This window comes from Rhinopithecus bieti, unplaced genomic scaffold, assembly GCF_001698545.2.
Source record: "Rhinopithecus bieti isolate Rb0 unplaced genomic scaffold, ASM169854v2 scaffold_31531, whole genome shotgun sequence".
Taxonomy (NCBI): domain Eukaryota; kingdom Metazoa; phylum Chordata; class Mammalia; order Primates; family Cercopithecidae; genus Rhinopithecus; species Rhinopithecus bieti.
The window spans coordinates 1,053,852-1,070,469 of record NW_016814088.1 but is presented as its reverse complement, the minus strand read 5'-3'; the positions used below and the strand labels follow the sequence as shown (position 1 = coordinate 1,070,469).

The window sequence follows — 16,618 nt, the reverse complement described above, 5'->3', positions numbered from 1 at the left end:
GAGGGGCCAGAGTCTTCCAACCCATTAAGGGCATTATTAAGAAGTGGATGAATACAGTTTGTTCCACAGGGCATTTGGGGTATCTTTGTGGTCTCCAGGTGGAGCTATATAGCAAGCAGTGGAAAAATATGAATTGGAAGGATGGGAAGAGCTCTGAGCCCAAAGATGAATTTGGCATCATCGGCCTACAAGCTGTATTTGAAACTCTGAGGGTGGTTATTACAGCTCCAGAGGATTTCAAGGTGAAAAGGGAAAATGCCTGATGCCAGAAACATGAGGAAGACTTAGTTATTTTTTCTACCAGACCCAATTCCTCAGTAGTCATGGTTTTATTAGAGCTCCAGGATAACCTAAAAGTATATAGATTGTGGTCAAGCAGGAACCATAGGCAATTTAATTAGTACAAAATATACCACACACCTTGGGAATAAGGCAATGTCTTGGAACAAGGGTCACTCAGTAAGAGGCTTTATAAATATTTCATAAACTCCAATACTGTAATACTTTTCTAAGTTTTCTCCCAATGTTGCCTTCTTCCCAATATTAGACCCAAAATACCCAGTTGGGGGTTGAGTAGGGGTATTTGTGAGGGTGACCCCTAGCTTGCCCCACAAAGTCCAGATAAAATGTCTCTGATGCCTCATTTCCAGTGATATTTCAAACAGGCAATGATTGTTCTCTAAAACCTCATGCCAAGCTTCAGGAATCTTTAGTTACTCCAACTTTATATCACAGATGATGGAAACAAATATTCTGTACTTTTTTCACCTTTACTCTTGCTTATAAGAGGGCTGACCCAGTCTTTAGTTGGACAAATTAGGCCTTCAGGTAGCTATTCTAATGAAGGAATGTTATTATGCGCAAATTTAATTATTCTATACCATCCTGCCTTAAGATAAGAACACTAACGGATAAGAAAACATGTTTCAGTCTCCTGTCAGAGTTATCAGATTTCTATACAACTAATATTAGGATTCTATATGACTACTATTGACAATCAAATTTGTGGAGAGAAAAAGAAGCCTACAAGAGTTAAAGAAGCATCAGTCAGAGATCTACTGGGAGAATCAGAAGAGAGGAAGGTCTTGGAATCCTAAGTAATACAGCATCTCCAGAGAGCACAAGTGACCTTGTTAATAGTAGAGCTCTGGTAAGAGAGAGAATTAGAAGTGACTGTTAAGCTTAGCAATCAGGGCATGGGTGATCCAGATGACAGTAGTCCCAGTTGAGTGGTTCAGATGGAAACCACATCACAGTGGATTGAGGAATGCACTGGAGTTAAGGAAGGAAAGATGTTGGGTCAGATCATCCAAAAAGCTCACTGAGGAATGAACAGTCTTAAGAGTTGAGAACCATAGCTTTGATCTGTCATCTGAATCTTTAGATAAATTAGACTAGTTTCAAAACTGCAGCCCATGAATTTTGGTCTGGACCAACATTCCTGATGAGGCCTCTCCTTGCTTCCCTGTACAAATTTGTCACTCAACAAGCAGCTAAGATTTTAGGTGGTCTCGAGCCTGATATATGAGCCAAATGTTACCCTCCACACCTTTGCTCTTCATCAACCCAGGTTTTCATGGCTCTGCATGAAGAGGAGGCTAGGCTTTTGAGAAGTTTGCAGGACAGCGTCTGCTAATGGAAAATTCAGTATCCACAAATTTGTTTTGTTTTGTTTTTAATTGGGAGGCACTGAACAGAAGAAGCCAGTAAGGAAAGAAAGGTTAACTACACAAGATAATGAGTTGTTTGCTGATGGGGGAAAGTATGGAAGATGCAAGTAGGGGTGAGTTAACTTTGAACAAGAGTAGGGTTGCCTGAATCTCAGAGATCAAAGAAAGGGACAAAAACTTAAGTCTGTGGGAAAATTTAGGAAAAGAATCCCTGATGATCTCAATGTTCTCATATGACCATGGACAATATGTGGACTTAGTATGGGTGCATACTACATACTCATACGGGCTAACATGTAGATAGATGGTTAACTCATTCAAACATTGGATTGACCCATTCAAACAATGGAATGAATGAGTTAACACAGATAGATGAGTTAACACAGATAGATGTGTTAACTCATTCACTCATTCATTCTTATTTTTGGCAAAAAATTGATATTGCAATAATGTTACTGTTTTACATAGAGCTACTCACTAAACAAAATACATGACCATGATTAAATTTTGGCATTAGCACATATGCTACATACCATGAGAATCAGGCAATGTCTTGGAAGTATGTTATTTAAAATTTCTTCCTGATGAATGATATTGTACTAAATCTGTAACTCTTTGTGTTTTGAAATAGTTTTCTGTCCCAAGCTATATGAGGTAGGAAAACTGGCTAGATTTTAATATAACTCATAAGTAAATCTATGCTCAATAAGGCAATGTAAACACATTAGAGGCTACATTGTATAGCAGAAGGAACACTGGGCTAAGCTGAGACACCTGAGTTCTTATCTAGGCTCATATAACTGACTACTGATATGACTAAGTTTAATATCTGGACTTCACATCCCCATTTGTAAAATGAGGCAACTGGATAGGATAGCCTGTAAGGTCTCCACCTTTGTTAAAATCCACAACTCTATGAAGTATGGGCTTTCTATTTATCAGCAGTCGTAATTGTAGCATCTCCAGTTAAACTGACCCCTTCTAAAAAGCTCTGAATGCTAGACACCATGCCAGCCTTCCAAAGAATCCTTAGTACAGAAATCATCATACTACGTGCTGAGTGACGCCACCCTGACTACAGATGGTTGAACCAAGAATGGCCATTCATAGATGGTCCAGTATCCACAGAAGGGGGCCTGGCATGAGAGCTTCCCCAACAGGTATGTCCTCTACAGACTAGGCAGTGACACAACCAATCAAATATCTTCTTGAGGAATTTGAACATAGAAACTTTCAGAGAAGAGAGAACTATCCTTTTCCTTATAACAGTTATTTTAAAACAGCTGTATTAATTGATTACTTAGTAGTTTGACTGACATCCCCAAGAGATCATAAGACCCCATAAAGTCAAAGTCCATTCTATCTTGCTCATCATGGTATCCCCCACACCTTGCATAAAAGGCACTCAATAAACAAGGCATTTTGAATCATCTAAAGGCACAGAGAGATGAAGGACAAGGAGCATGAAAAACCAAGTGTGTGGCAGCTCAGAAAACATTCTGAAAACAATCTTGAATCACATTCTTCATAGCCCAATAAACATGGAATGGTAACCTTCAGGATTATTGTTTACAGTTTTAGTCCAATTCTCTTACCTCACTTATCTATTAATTTAAATGAAGGCATTAGATCATTTTCTGATTAGCATGGGCTCTGCTCTGACATAGCACAAAAATGCCACTAAAAATTAAAAGAAATCTCTGCCTTTGAAAAGATTTATTCCTCCTGCAAATGTATAGTTAAATTGACTCAGAATAAACAAAAACAAACAATGAAATACATCAGAAGGTGCTTAGGAGACATTTAGTCTTTGAGAATTTGGCTTTTTGAGTTAGAAAGATTTCACAGAATGATCTGACTTTTGAGGAGGGTTTGTTTACCCTGATTTCCTGAAATTACCAGGAACAATTAAAATTTAGAGATACCCTGAATTTTTCTTTCCATTTGGAGGGGGCCTAATAGCCCATCTGCAGATGTGGAGTCCTATGTGCACATATGGTCCATAATTTATGAAATGTGCTTATTTATATGTTTCAATTCTTACTTTCATTGTTTTGAAAAATAAATGCACCTTTATATCATTTTTTGACATGCAGATACATATTTTAGTTACAGGGCAACACAATAGAGAGTTATCAGACATACAAGCTTTAGGACTGATATCTGCCTGTTTATTAACAATATGACAAGGTGGAATTTGTAGAACTACTGGAGGACATTCTGCTATACTAGACACTTCTATTTGGTGTGTTAATACTCACCTGAAATAGTTGGGGGCATACCTTCCTTCACCCGAAGAATGACTCGAACTCGGCCTTCACCTGAAACTACATACCAAAAGCCACAACTTGCATGTGATACAAAGATCATCTTAATATTAAAGATAGTCACATGTGAGAAAAAAAGAATTTATGTTGAATTCTAGTTGCCTAAATTTTCAAAACAAAAAATGAAATCCTTGTTAGTTAATCTAACAATTGATTTCCAACATTTGATTTTGATTGCTTTCATTTGATTAAACTTACTTGTAATAAATGTCTCCAAGAGAACCGGCACATAAATAATTAGGAAAAACAAAAATAGAAACAAAACCTTTAGCCATATGTTCTCTGGAGGCCAATGGTGTCCAGCAGGGCATATACCTCATATCCTATTTTTCTCTTCATCATTTTGTAGACTCAGCTTTTAGAATTCATGTGTTTTTCACCAATAGAGTTCAGATCATCCATGAAATGTATTTGCTTTACCTTTATCCAAACAAATTGTCCTTTTAATGAAGCCTTTTCCCCACCCCCTATCCTCCTCCCATCATCCAAGCCAACTGAGCACATTTAAAAGGACTGGGGTTCATTAATTTTAAGTGTTCAATAAATTAGTGGAAATAATCAAAAGGCCTGATTCTTTCTGATAATGACAATTTGATGTCAGTATAAACCAGTAGATTAAGCTGGGAACATATGCTCCTTTGCCAAGAGAGGCTGCTATAATTAAATAGTGAATGCATCTACAAGGTGCTCTCACGCCTGATTAATTAGTAATCAGGTGCACAAACTCCATTTTTCGGTCACACCTTGTCTCTTATTGGTTAATTACCTTTCTGCCTTATCGTTTGTCACATGAGCCACACCTCCCACCACTGGAGGACTCCGTGTTGCTGAAGGCTGCAGCCTCGGGGACCTGGCCGAACTCACACTCTCCACTTTTGTTTTCCTGGAACCCTAAACCCTTTCCTCCATCACAGATGAAAGAAACAGAGGATCATTCTTTCTAATTATAAAACATAAGCAGCTGGGCGCTGTAGCTCATACCTGTAATCCCAGCACTTTGGGAGGCTGAGGTGGGCAGATTACTTGAGGTCAGGAGTTCGAGACCAGCCTGGCCAACACGGTAAAACCCGTCTCTACTAAAAATACAAAAACTAGCCATGCGTAGTGGTGCACTCCTGTAATCCCAGCTACTAGGGAAGCTGAGGCAGGAGAATTGCTTGAACCCTGCAGTGTGGAGGTTGCAGTGAGCCAAGATCATGCCACTGCACTCCAGCCTGGGTGACAGAGCAAGACTCTGTCTTGAAAAAAAACTAAAAAATGAAAAATAAAAATCAAACATAAGCTTCAGAATACTACAAAGAAAATGATCCCCAAAGAGATCCATGATGAGACCTCTTCAATTCCTCTAATCTTATTTTGGTCATTTTCTCTTTTTAAAATTTTTCTAAGGATGTAAATCACGAGTTTGTGTCTTTCTCCTTACACTGCCACATGCTGAGACCAGGTGCAATGACAACATGCTCTTGACATGTTCTACCTTTATCACCACTTCCAAGACTTTGCTTAAACTGTTCCTTCACCCTGTTGCTGATTTCACGTGTCTTTCTAACTTAATACTAATAGTAAAGTCACTAGTCAAGGTGTCATTTCCTTTTCTTAAAATGAGGTCTAACTCATCCACTTCTGTTCACATTGATTTGTGCATTCTCTAAAGTTGAAAAGCACTTCTAAATCCATCCTGTGATATGCATCCCAAACTTGTTCTCAATTTAATAAATATTTATTGAGCATCAACTGATAATTTAAGATTACATCAATAGTTAGCTGTGTCTTCAAATTTTTGAGAGAGAGACTTTTCTCATGCACCTTATGAGACCAGATATTGCTAGAAATGTAGATACTTCGTTTTCATGGGCCAATTTAGAAATCCTAGGTTTAATCTTGTATCTGTAGCTCTTTCCACTATACTGCACCAGTGGCTTCTGGACTGAGTGGTGACTGATTTTCTTAAACCTCTACACATGCACAAATGGTCCCCACCTCTAGGAGAATCCCCTCCCAAAACAGACATTGCAAAACTAAAAAGTATATTGAAAATCTATTGCTCACCTCACTAATGTTGAGTGTATGAATGCCAGTCAGTGAAGTGAAGTAGTTTCAGGATCAGAGCAGATAGAGAAAAGTTAACAAAAGCTGCAAAAATTAGAAGTCTGATTTCCTGTACCACCACCTCTACATGCCGCTGGGAGCAGATGAGTATGAGTCAGAGGGCTATCTTCCCAAATACTATTTTCTGGTCATAGTCATGAGAGACAATAGTGAATGGTAGGAAGAATGTGGGTACTGGAGCCCAACAGCCTGGATCTGAATCCTGGCTCTTCTGGTTCCTAGACATGGGCCACTGACAAGTTATTTGCCATTTCTAAACCTCATTCATTTCATCTAAAAGTGGAAATAATCATACTATCTATCTCATAGGGCTATTGGAAAGAAAAGATAGAATAATCCAAGGAACATGCTTAGCACAGTGCCTGGCACATCATGAACATAAATGTTAACTATTATCAATACTGTCATTACGGCATGTTCATGATTCCAGGTGCCAGCCAGTCAACAAGGCTCAAGAAATATGCTTTTACGTTCCACTCTTTTTACAGCTGTATCCAATCATGATGAGCTGTAGTATTACAGAGTTGTAAGCAACTTAACCAGATCTGCTAAAGTTTGTTAAGTGTGTTGACTCTACAAAGAACTGTAAATGTGAAGTGTCATTTCCAATTTGAATAAATACAAAGGGGGATGAAAATCATTTGAGAATGAAAGTATTGACTTGGGAAAAGTTTAAAAGCCTTACACAAGCTGTGATATTGTACATATGTTTTCTCAGTGCTTATGATTTCTGATTTTGTATTTGTAATACGAGAATGGTTAATCTTCCGTGTTTATAAATGGAACCCCATTGTAGTTGATCCTTCCCAGATTGTAAGAAGATCTGATGCTCAAAAAGACAAAAAAAAAAAAAGTCTTTGGGTCAATTATTGCCAACTTTTTCTGATGAGTGCTGTATGATCTAAACTTGCCATAAACACAGACATCTAGGGTGAGGAGGAAAATGTGCTAAGAAAATGGCTCCTGGTAAAAGAGAATTACTAAAGTAGATATGATACTAGCGCCTACCAGGTTAATGTGTTGTGTCTGATAAATTCTGTCCTCACTTAAGGCTCTAGGAAAGAGAAAAATTAATTAATTCTCTCCCTAAGCAGGTCTAATTCTCTCTTGAAACTTCAGAGGGAGAAATAAGCACCCATTTATTTAAAAATAAAAAACACATGGAATCTTAGTAGGTTACAGACTCCTTCCCTATTTCACTCTTTCATTCATATTCTCATTCTCACATTGTCGTTTTAGTTTACGCACCTATTAGTACCTCTCATTCAGGCCACATTTATCTAGTGTGTCAGCCACTGACTACACAGGGAAAGAACATAAAATAGCAACTGCAATCGGTATCTGCAAATGTCACGCAATCCCACCCTACCTCATGACTTCTCTTTCTGTCTCTGTCTGCCCTGGACCCAAGCTCCAGCTCTGTCTTCCTGAGCCAGCTGTTGGCTCTCTCTGCATTTTCACCTATTACCTCCATATCCTCTCTGTTACCTCCTCTGTTGCCTCCACATCTTTTCCTTGTCCTGACTCACAAATCTGCACACTCCTGCTGTTCCTCCTGTCCTGCTCAGTGAACTTGACCTCATTCCCCAGAAGCTGACCTCTTTGGCTTAGCCACAGAGAAAGCTTGCTTGTGAGTTAGTCACTGGCAGCTAAAGCTTGATTTGCAGGACCACACTCCTGTCTGATTTCAGCCTCAGAGGCAGCCATGGAAGGCATCTTGGCCCTCATAAAACATGATCCTTTAAAGGCCTTCACAGAAATAGTATATGAAAATCCTGTGATTACCTGTGAGTCTTCTATTATCCCTGTATCATTCACTTATGAAACAGTGAATTTTAGGGGGGACAAAAGGAAAAGAACTTGATCAAGACACCAACAGATATGTCTGCATTAGCCACAATCCTAAAAGTTAGCTCAATGAAACCTTCTTAATTAACTCAGAGAAGAATAACAATTGTTATTCTTACTCAGAGCAATGTTTTTCATACTTCTGTGAAGGCATTTGTGATTTCCCAGACCCTGCCACAGACCTACAGAACCCGAACTTCTTAGGAGGGTCCTGGGAACAAGCATTTCAGCTGTTTACCCAGGAGGCAAAAAAACACAAATGTAAGGAACTAAACAAATTTTCTCATACTATACTCTCAATATGTTGTTTGTTCTCAGGAACAGGCGTTCTTACCAAGTGAAGAGTGACATCCAGATGGAAAAGATCCTTACTTCACAATTCTTAATTTTTATCAATTATACCAAACTCTTACAGACCAAATCATATTCCCAAGATGTAAAATGCACAGTGGTTATTTGAGAGGCATAAAACGTTTCATTTTAGTATGTATACATTGTAATGTATTTTTAGAAAAAACAACTAACTCATTAAACCCATGATTTCACAGATATTACTAAGAAAAGTTAGGTTTTAAAAATAAGACAGTGTAGAAATTGATTTAAGAAAAATATTAAGTAAATAATCAGACAAGAGGTATAAGGATATGACACAATTATGAAAATGGTACTAAAATATCTAAAGTTCAGGAAGTACAGTGTAACTAAGTATTGTTTTTTCTTATAAATTGAAAGAAGAAGAGTTGGTTTATACGGTTAGGTATATAAGCTCAGATTTAAGAAAAAGAAAAGATGGTATACTAGGAAAAGCACCGAACTTACAGTCAGAAAAGCTGTTTGAATACTGGCTGCGCCACCTAAGACCTGTGTGAATTAAGGCTAGCAACTCAGCATTGTGGAGAATTAACTCCTTAACCTGAGAGATTCCTAAAAGATGTATTTGATTCTAAGTTTCCTTCTCTTCCCTTTCCTTTCTCCTCCTCTCCTCTTCTCTCCTCTCCTCTCCTCTTCTCTTGTCTCCTCTTCCCTCCTCTCCTCTCCCCTCTTTTCCTCTCTTCTCTTCTCCTCTCCTCTCCTCTCCATTCCTCTCCTGTCCTTTCCTTTCTTTTCCTTTCCTCCTTTTCTCCCTCTCTTCCTGCCTTTTCCTTTTGGAGAAGTTGTTTCCAACCAAGAGGCAAAATCCCTTTTCACATCCCCAGCCTCTGTTCCGTTACCTTTATTTTTGCCATAAAGGTTAGAGCAGTTCCCTGAAGTCAATTCTCTACATTACTGGTAAAAATCCATGGGGATCTTTGGGAATGAGTTTTTCATAAGAATGTAAATTAGTTTATTAACTAGAATGCTGTGGATTGCCTTAGAGGGGCTCAGCATGGGAATGGCTGCAGAGTTGCGAAAAGATTCTGATTCCGCTCTGCCTACAAAATCTTCCCGAAGAGGTCAGGGGAGCCAGTTGACGCCACTCTCCTCCTTAGAATTCTTTCTCCAGGATTTGCAGGGAGTCTTCTAGACTAGCTGAAGAAGAGAAGATCTATGCAAGCAGCCTGCTTGGCTCCAGGGCCCTTGTTGCACTGAGGAAAGGAAACCTGGGCAGTGGTAGACAGGATCAGGAGCCTAGGCTCAAATCCAGGAAAGCACTCCTGATTTTTTAGGATCTCCCAAGTTAACAGCATCTTTTCTAACCCATCTGTGTGATGAAACAGACCTGAGTTCTCCTAGGCAACTTGGCACACACAATAAAGTCCATCTGCCTTTCCATGCACAGCCCTCTTGCCCTTTATTCGTGGTGAGGGGAACATTTGGACACAAGTGTTGGCCAGCCTGGCTAGACATGTCCTTTTTTTCTCAGTCAGATCAGAAGGTGGTGGTGCAGCAGGAGCCTCAGCCTCACAGGCAGACCTTCTCAGCTGCCGCCTCACACAACGTCCCAGCTCGGCTGCACCTCTGCGGCATGAGTGGGGGCTGTGTGAACTCGGGAGGGCAACTGTGAATGGCGCAGCATCTGATATGAATTTATCACCGGCTGCTGGTCGGGAGGGAGATCAAGCTAGGGGAAGGGGCTGTGAGTGTTTAATGCACCCTGCCACAACCCAACAGTTTGCCCTAAAGAGCCTTTTACCAATATAAAAGGACAGGGTCAAAAGTAAGTTGACCCCTGACAGAATGTACAATTATTAGAAGAAGGCTGTGTGCGAGCAGCTGCTGGAACCCCACTGACTCTGCATCGGGCTTCCAAGAGTCAGATTATGAATAATCAACTCAAGATTGTTTTCTCCACCCCTCTCAACCTCCCCCGCACCTCCCTCCAATCTTCTCCTCCTGTTTTGGGCAAGTCCTATTCTATTTCTACAGGAAGAAGCATAGCCCTCCCTAGCAGCTGCAATAATTGTGTTCCTATTGTGATGAAGACCTCCTCCTGGCCACCCCCCTACAAGTGGCCATTGTGAGTTGAGAGTCAGTGATTATACGCTCCCTCTGATGCTTTGGGGGACCCAGCTGCCTAAGTGCTGACACAGGAGTGTGCGGAAGGCCAGGGAGGGGGCTGGTGGAGGTGGAGGCAAGAGGTGGGGGAAACCCACGTCTGTGAGATTGGATTCTGACATACCAGACCTTTTGCATAAGTCAAGCCAAGAACAAATGAGGCATTATCAGGCCCCAGTGTTGAGAGGTCTCCTCTCCCTTTGAAGTGGAGCTGAGCATGGGGTCGAGCAGCTTTTCCTCCTTTGGACCAAGCAAACATCCTTCTTTTGATATGCTACATGCTCATTATCTCTGCCCCATTTAATGATTTTTGATTGAAGGGTGGCGGCTGGGATGCCGAGAGGATCGTTAGAGAGGCTCCATATAGCCAAGCCCATAAGAAAGGCTTTCCTTGTGCCTGGGCCTAAATTTGGAATTTCTTAACAGTGTGCGCTTGTTCTTAGAGGCAGATAAGGGCTGAGCGTGAAATTCTTAATTAAGCAATAAATAGAGAGTGGGGTGTCAGCAGATGTAGCCAGTAGCCATGGCAACAAGAATCACATGGGCAAGAGAGCTGAGACTCGATGTAGGCCTCAGGCCTGGGCCTGACTGACAGCTGAAGAATCCTACAAAGCTTGTAAACCAGATTAATTAGCTGACTAATTATTTCATAGCATTAATGTAACTAAAAAATAAAAATAGTTCACCATGAACTGAAACATCCTTGGAAAAAAACAGCAGGGAAAGAGGCAGTGGGAAACTGGCTCTGTAAGGCAGAGACATGAGCAGTCAGTGCATCAGATCACATGAAGGGAAAAATGGGCTTGGTGGATTTTTCTCCCAACTTCGCAAATATAAAAGAACACTTGTTCTACAGTCATACCCATTCCCAAGCATGGCATAGAAGCTACAGTTGGGATATGCAATAATAGTTCATCATATTCATAATAGTTTATCACATCAAATATTGCTCCTGCAGCATCCTAACACAAACAATAGCGCACACAAGGTACTTCACTTGTAGTCTGTTTTGTAAGTAGCTCCTTGGGCAAAATTCTCAGTGGCTTTAGAAAGGCAACACGAACCAATCTCCCTAACAGATATTTTTCAATGAGTGAGGTTATCTTATTCTGTGGCTAGCAATTGCTTAAATGGCATCAGATTTCAATCACGGGAACAGTATATCATGTATGTCATATTATTGTGAATCTCATTTATCTCACAAAAATCTAGTTAAAGAAAATAGAGGGAGACCCTTTCAGAAAGGTTATAACATATACACTGAGCTCATGACACATGATATTATTAGTCTTCTAAAGAAAGAAAATTTCTAGAGAAATAGTCTATCAGGAAAATGTTTGTGAAGTACATGGCACACTAACCACACTTGAATATATTTGGGTGTTTTGTGCCACAATTCCAAGAGACAAGTAAGTATTTTCTTAACCTTGCTGTGTAAATAAAGCCACTGAGGCATGGAGCAATTATAACGCCATGCCCCAGGTAAAATAACCAGCCAGCCACTGATTAAAACCCTAAGCCGCAAGCACTGGCCATGCGCTTTCCAAAAAAAAAAAAACTGCACTCCGTGAAGATGTTTGCTGAACAAAGGCAAAACTTGCCTTGGTAGAAAAGAAAAATGCAAGGGTCAAAACATATTGTATGTGTAGGATTTTTTTCTTTGTCACTGGGAATCCTTGAGAAGCATTCTCCCACAACCCTGCCTAGCACCCCCGCCATCCTTTCTGGTCAGTGATCCATGATTATTTAGTGGGCAGCACACTCTAGTGGAGAGATCCACAGCCAGGAGCTAGAATGCCTGGGTTCAGGTTTTTTCCACTCTCAGCTGGGTCGAAGATGAGTCAGGTATCTTAAATCATGCATGCAGCAACCAAACAGAGGAAATGAAGATAATTGCGATTTTTTCTAAAGCTTCCTATCCTGGGGGATGTGGTTAAAACAATACAAAAGATGGCTCACTTAGAAGTGGTCAACCAGTGAATGAAAATTCAGTCAGTTGTCAGTGAAGCAGCACTCTGAATGAAATGCCAGCCAAGAAAAGGAGCCACACCCCTCGAAAAAAATCTAACATGGAATTCTGTGGCCATGATAGAGATCAAGCAGCTTCCCTACAATAAAATAAACTTCTGTATACATACATTTCCCATGCTTTTCATCCCAGGAATAGTCCACATAGACTATGTGGTCTTGACTTACACTATCTGCATAGATTAAATGTATTTTATGTAAATTATCCCAGTCATGGTTCTATAAAGTCAAATGGTCTGAAAAAAACAATTAAGTGAAAGTTACAATCTAATCAATACATAAAATGCATGATACAGAACTGAAACTCTACTTCTTGGGCTCTTGATCGGGTACCAACAACAGCAACTATCATTATGGCACTGGGAAATGCAGTCAGGTATATGGAAAACATGGAAGCCTAATCACCACCTTGCTAAAGATCTTATAAACTTTACACAGATGACATCCAAAATTACAGCTACATTTACACAACCCAGTGTAGCCACGTGGCGCACTGCCATGGAGGAGCAGGGTGAGCCTCAGTTCCTCCTGAGTCCTCACACCGTCACTGTGACAGCCCAGAAATGAGAATAGAAGTGGCTCTGGTCAAGTATCTACTCCATACACTCAGAGGATAAAGGAGGCACCAATGACCATAAAAGCTCCTATGGGGAATCCCTTCAAGAAGCAAGAGTCTCCAATTTACTAAACATTCAACAAATCCTCTGTGACTTCTTATTCCTTTTCCAACTCATATTCGAAGGAGGAGATACTAGGATATTCCAATACGAATGATTTTTAAAAATTAATAAAAGCTATCTACCTAATAGAAATGTTTTATACTAAGACATTCATTTACATCATACATATGCACAGATACAGATGTACGTCTACATATAAGTACACATGTAGATTCATACCGCTATTTACACAGATGTGCATTTATATCATATGTGTATATATAATAGTACAACTTGCTATTAATTCAATGAATAATTCTATCATAAGGGAAGAAAATCTATAGCTGCATGATTTGATTTTTTTCTCTTTCTACCATAAATGGTTTTTATTATGTTTAGCTTATTTGAGTATTCAAATTATTTTGCAGTTCATGAACAGAATATGACCTATGGACAAGACAGCCTCTTCAGAAGCAGGCTAAGTAATGGAAAGAGAGCAATTCAAATTAAAATTTTGTTCCAGAATACATATCAAGTGAATAGCCATAAAGTTAATGGCAACTATTTACTCTTATTTATGACTGTATTTAGCTGAAGTGATAAAAAATCTCAGAAATCTCTGTCCATCTCAAGTTTTTATAGTTTTAGGTTACATTTATGAATGGATCAAATCAGAAATAAAATTTGAATGGTACAATTCAGTGCAAATAAAATATACAACAATCATTTTGTCAAAGGCATAAAAAAATACCAAGGGAGCACCAGACTCTCCTCTCTGATGCTATTAAAATTTAACAGTTCTGGGGCTCGCCTGTAGGTCAGACTCACTTGACTTATGGTTAGGCACAAGTGAGAGAGGCAAGGGATGGACTCGGGATCATTGCCTTGCCCTCTAAATCCATGGCCACTTTGGGCTTGTGGCAGGGCCTAGAACTTGTTATGCTGATAAGATCCCCTGGATTTGACCAGGACCTACTAAGAGCAATTTAAAACAAAATTGTCACTCTTCAGACCTATTTAGCCAGATTCTCCTTTTTAATGTAAGAAGTGGTCTCACAGTGAGCTGAGATTGGAACAAGCAGGTACCATGGTGCTCAGAGTGACCAATGCTGACATGGTATAGAAAAGGAATATGAAATAAACTCCAGGAAATCAAAAGAAGTGGATGGTCCTGACTCTCACACTGGGATCTTGTGAAACATGCACAGTAAGAAGATAAGGAAAAACCTTTGGCCTCTGTGACTCTACAGTCACAGTAGGGTTCCTGATTCCTTCATCCTCATGTTAATCTTGACGTAAAACAGACACAGCCCAACCCTGGTGCTTATATCAGCCCTCCATGCTACTCATCTTCCTGACCTCAGATTCTCATCAAAAGTTTTCCTTCTCACCTTCTACGTAAACTTCTGTCTTAATTCAGTCTCTCTCTCTCTGCATTGGTACTGTCTACCTTGGACTCTCTACTGTTCCTCATATCAATGGTCATAATCAGTCATCCATTTTTTAATTTTTTTCTTCTCTTTTTTTTTTTTTTTTTTTGAGATGGGGTCTCAATCTGTTGCCCAGGCTGATGTGCAGTGGCATGCTCATGGCTCACTGCAGGCTTGACTTCCTGGGCTCAAGCTATCCTCCCACCTCAGCCTCCCAAGTAACTAAGACTATAGGCATGCGCCACCACACCCAACTAATTTATTTAATGTTTTTGTAGAGATTAGGTCTCACTCTGTTGCCTAAGCTGGTCTCAAACTCCTGGCCTCAACTGATCCTCCCACCTTAGCCTCCCAAGTAGCTGCGACCACAGGCACATGCCACCATACCCAACTATTTTTATTTATTTATTTATTTATTTATTTATTTATTTAGAGAGATGGGGTCTTGATTTGCTGCCCTGGCTGGTCTCAAACTCCTGGACTAAAGCACAGACATCCATCTTTACATATGCAGTTGTTTCACTATAAACAAATATGACACTGCCCTAATACGAATTAAAGATATTATTAATAATAACTACCAATGTCTAGTAAGCATTTTTTGTGGGCTAGGCCTTCTGCTCAAGAATTTTACATGTTATTCTTTACTTTATTTCCTATCCTTTGAGGTAGGCTCTATGGTCATACTTCTTTATAGAGGAGGAGGCTGAGCCTTAGAGAGGTTCTGTGTATGCTCTAGCTGGTGAGTGTTGGAGCTGGGATTTAAATCCAGGCAATCGGACTTCAGTGCACACTCACTCAGCCATAACACACAGCTGTCCCTTTCAGTTCCTCAGCACTTCACAGTACAAATATCTGGAATTGAAGGGTGATTGGCGATTTCTGACTACGTGCTCTCAAAACATTCATCCAACTGGATACTTACCCAGGTAGGTGAGTTGCCTCAACTGACTATTGAAGAACCAGTCACAGCCTTGGTTCTGGCCTGGTGATGGAAGAAATGGAAAAGACAGACCCACTCGACTCCCACATCTTAGGAGGATGTCAGGGTAAGGCGGCAAATCTGTGTGCACCAGCAGTAGGTAATTACCAGGAGCAAAGTTGTCAAAGGTTGCTGAGTACTTGAAGCGAAAGAAAAACACAATATGCTCATTTAGTAAGGAACCCCATCATTCCACCTACTCCACCACACCCCCCTGCCAAAACAACTACAAAGAACGCAGATGGAGTAGTTTAGAAATCATACAGTTTAGACCCAGATTGTACTTTTCTTGTGGGAAATGGGCCTACTTAAATCTACTTCATAAAAAATTCATAACTAGAGCTACGAAATCAGACTATGAAGACTGAAAGATGCCATAAGGTTCATCTCGTTTAACAATCTCAATTAACAGAGGAGAAAGCCAAGGCCCAGACATGCGAATTAACTTGTCTCAGGTCAAACAGCTAGAAGAGACAAGGCCAGGTCTAGAATTCCTTTCCAGCTTTTCCCACAACTTGAAGCGACAGGCAATAATAGGCATGTCATCCATTTATCACAGTAATAGCTAACATTGTGGGAGCATTTACTATGCAATCAGCACTATTCAGTCCTCGAAAGGCACCCCCATCATTGTTACTCTTACTGTCCCATTTTTACAGTTGAGGAAACTGAGGCAGGCAGAGGTTCAGTAGCTTGTCCCATATCACAAAGCAGAACAGTGCTGTGTCAGGACATAAACCTAGGGTAACCACCTCCAGAGGCACATCCTACTGTTTTCACTGAATGAAAATTCTCCAGAATGCTCTCATGGGAATCTCAAGGCAAGAAAAGAGAGACGTGCATCCTTTCTGAAAGCCATGGAGAGAAGATCAAAAGTGATTCTGTTCTGAATTCCTCATAACCATGGCAGGGCTTCTGTCTCCCTAAGATAGGCTCTCACAACTGTTAGCGAGAATGTGTACGATACGATAGGAAGAAATATATGTGTTAAAAGTATGAAAAGAAGCTTAGGTAATTCTACTGGATTGCTATTTTAAAATATAGAAAAATGTACTCATTTTCCTCATGGCCATTTCTTTTTTTTTTTTTT

General features: G+C 40.1%; 1 protein-coding gene across 1 annotated transcript in view; it reads right to left on the bottom strand.

Annotated features, from left to right (window-relative positions):
- PKHD1 (PKHD1 ciliary IPT domain containing fibrocystin/polyductin) overlaps positions 1-16,618 on the bottom strand; it is a 484,394-nt gene that overhangs the window by 224,126 nt on the left and 243,650 nt on the right. Inside the window, 2 exon segments of the mRNA XM_017849608.1 lie at positions 3,932-3,997; positions 15,472-15,667. Coding sequence (XP_017705097.1) covers positions 3,932-3,997; positions 15,472-15,667 — 262 coding nt within the window.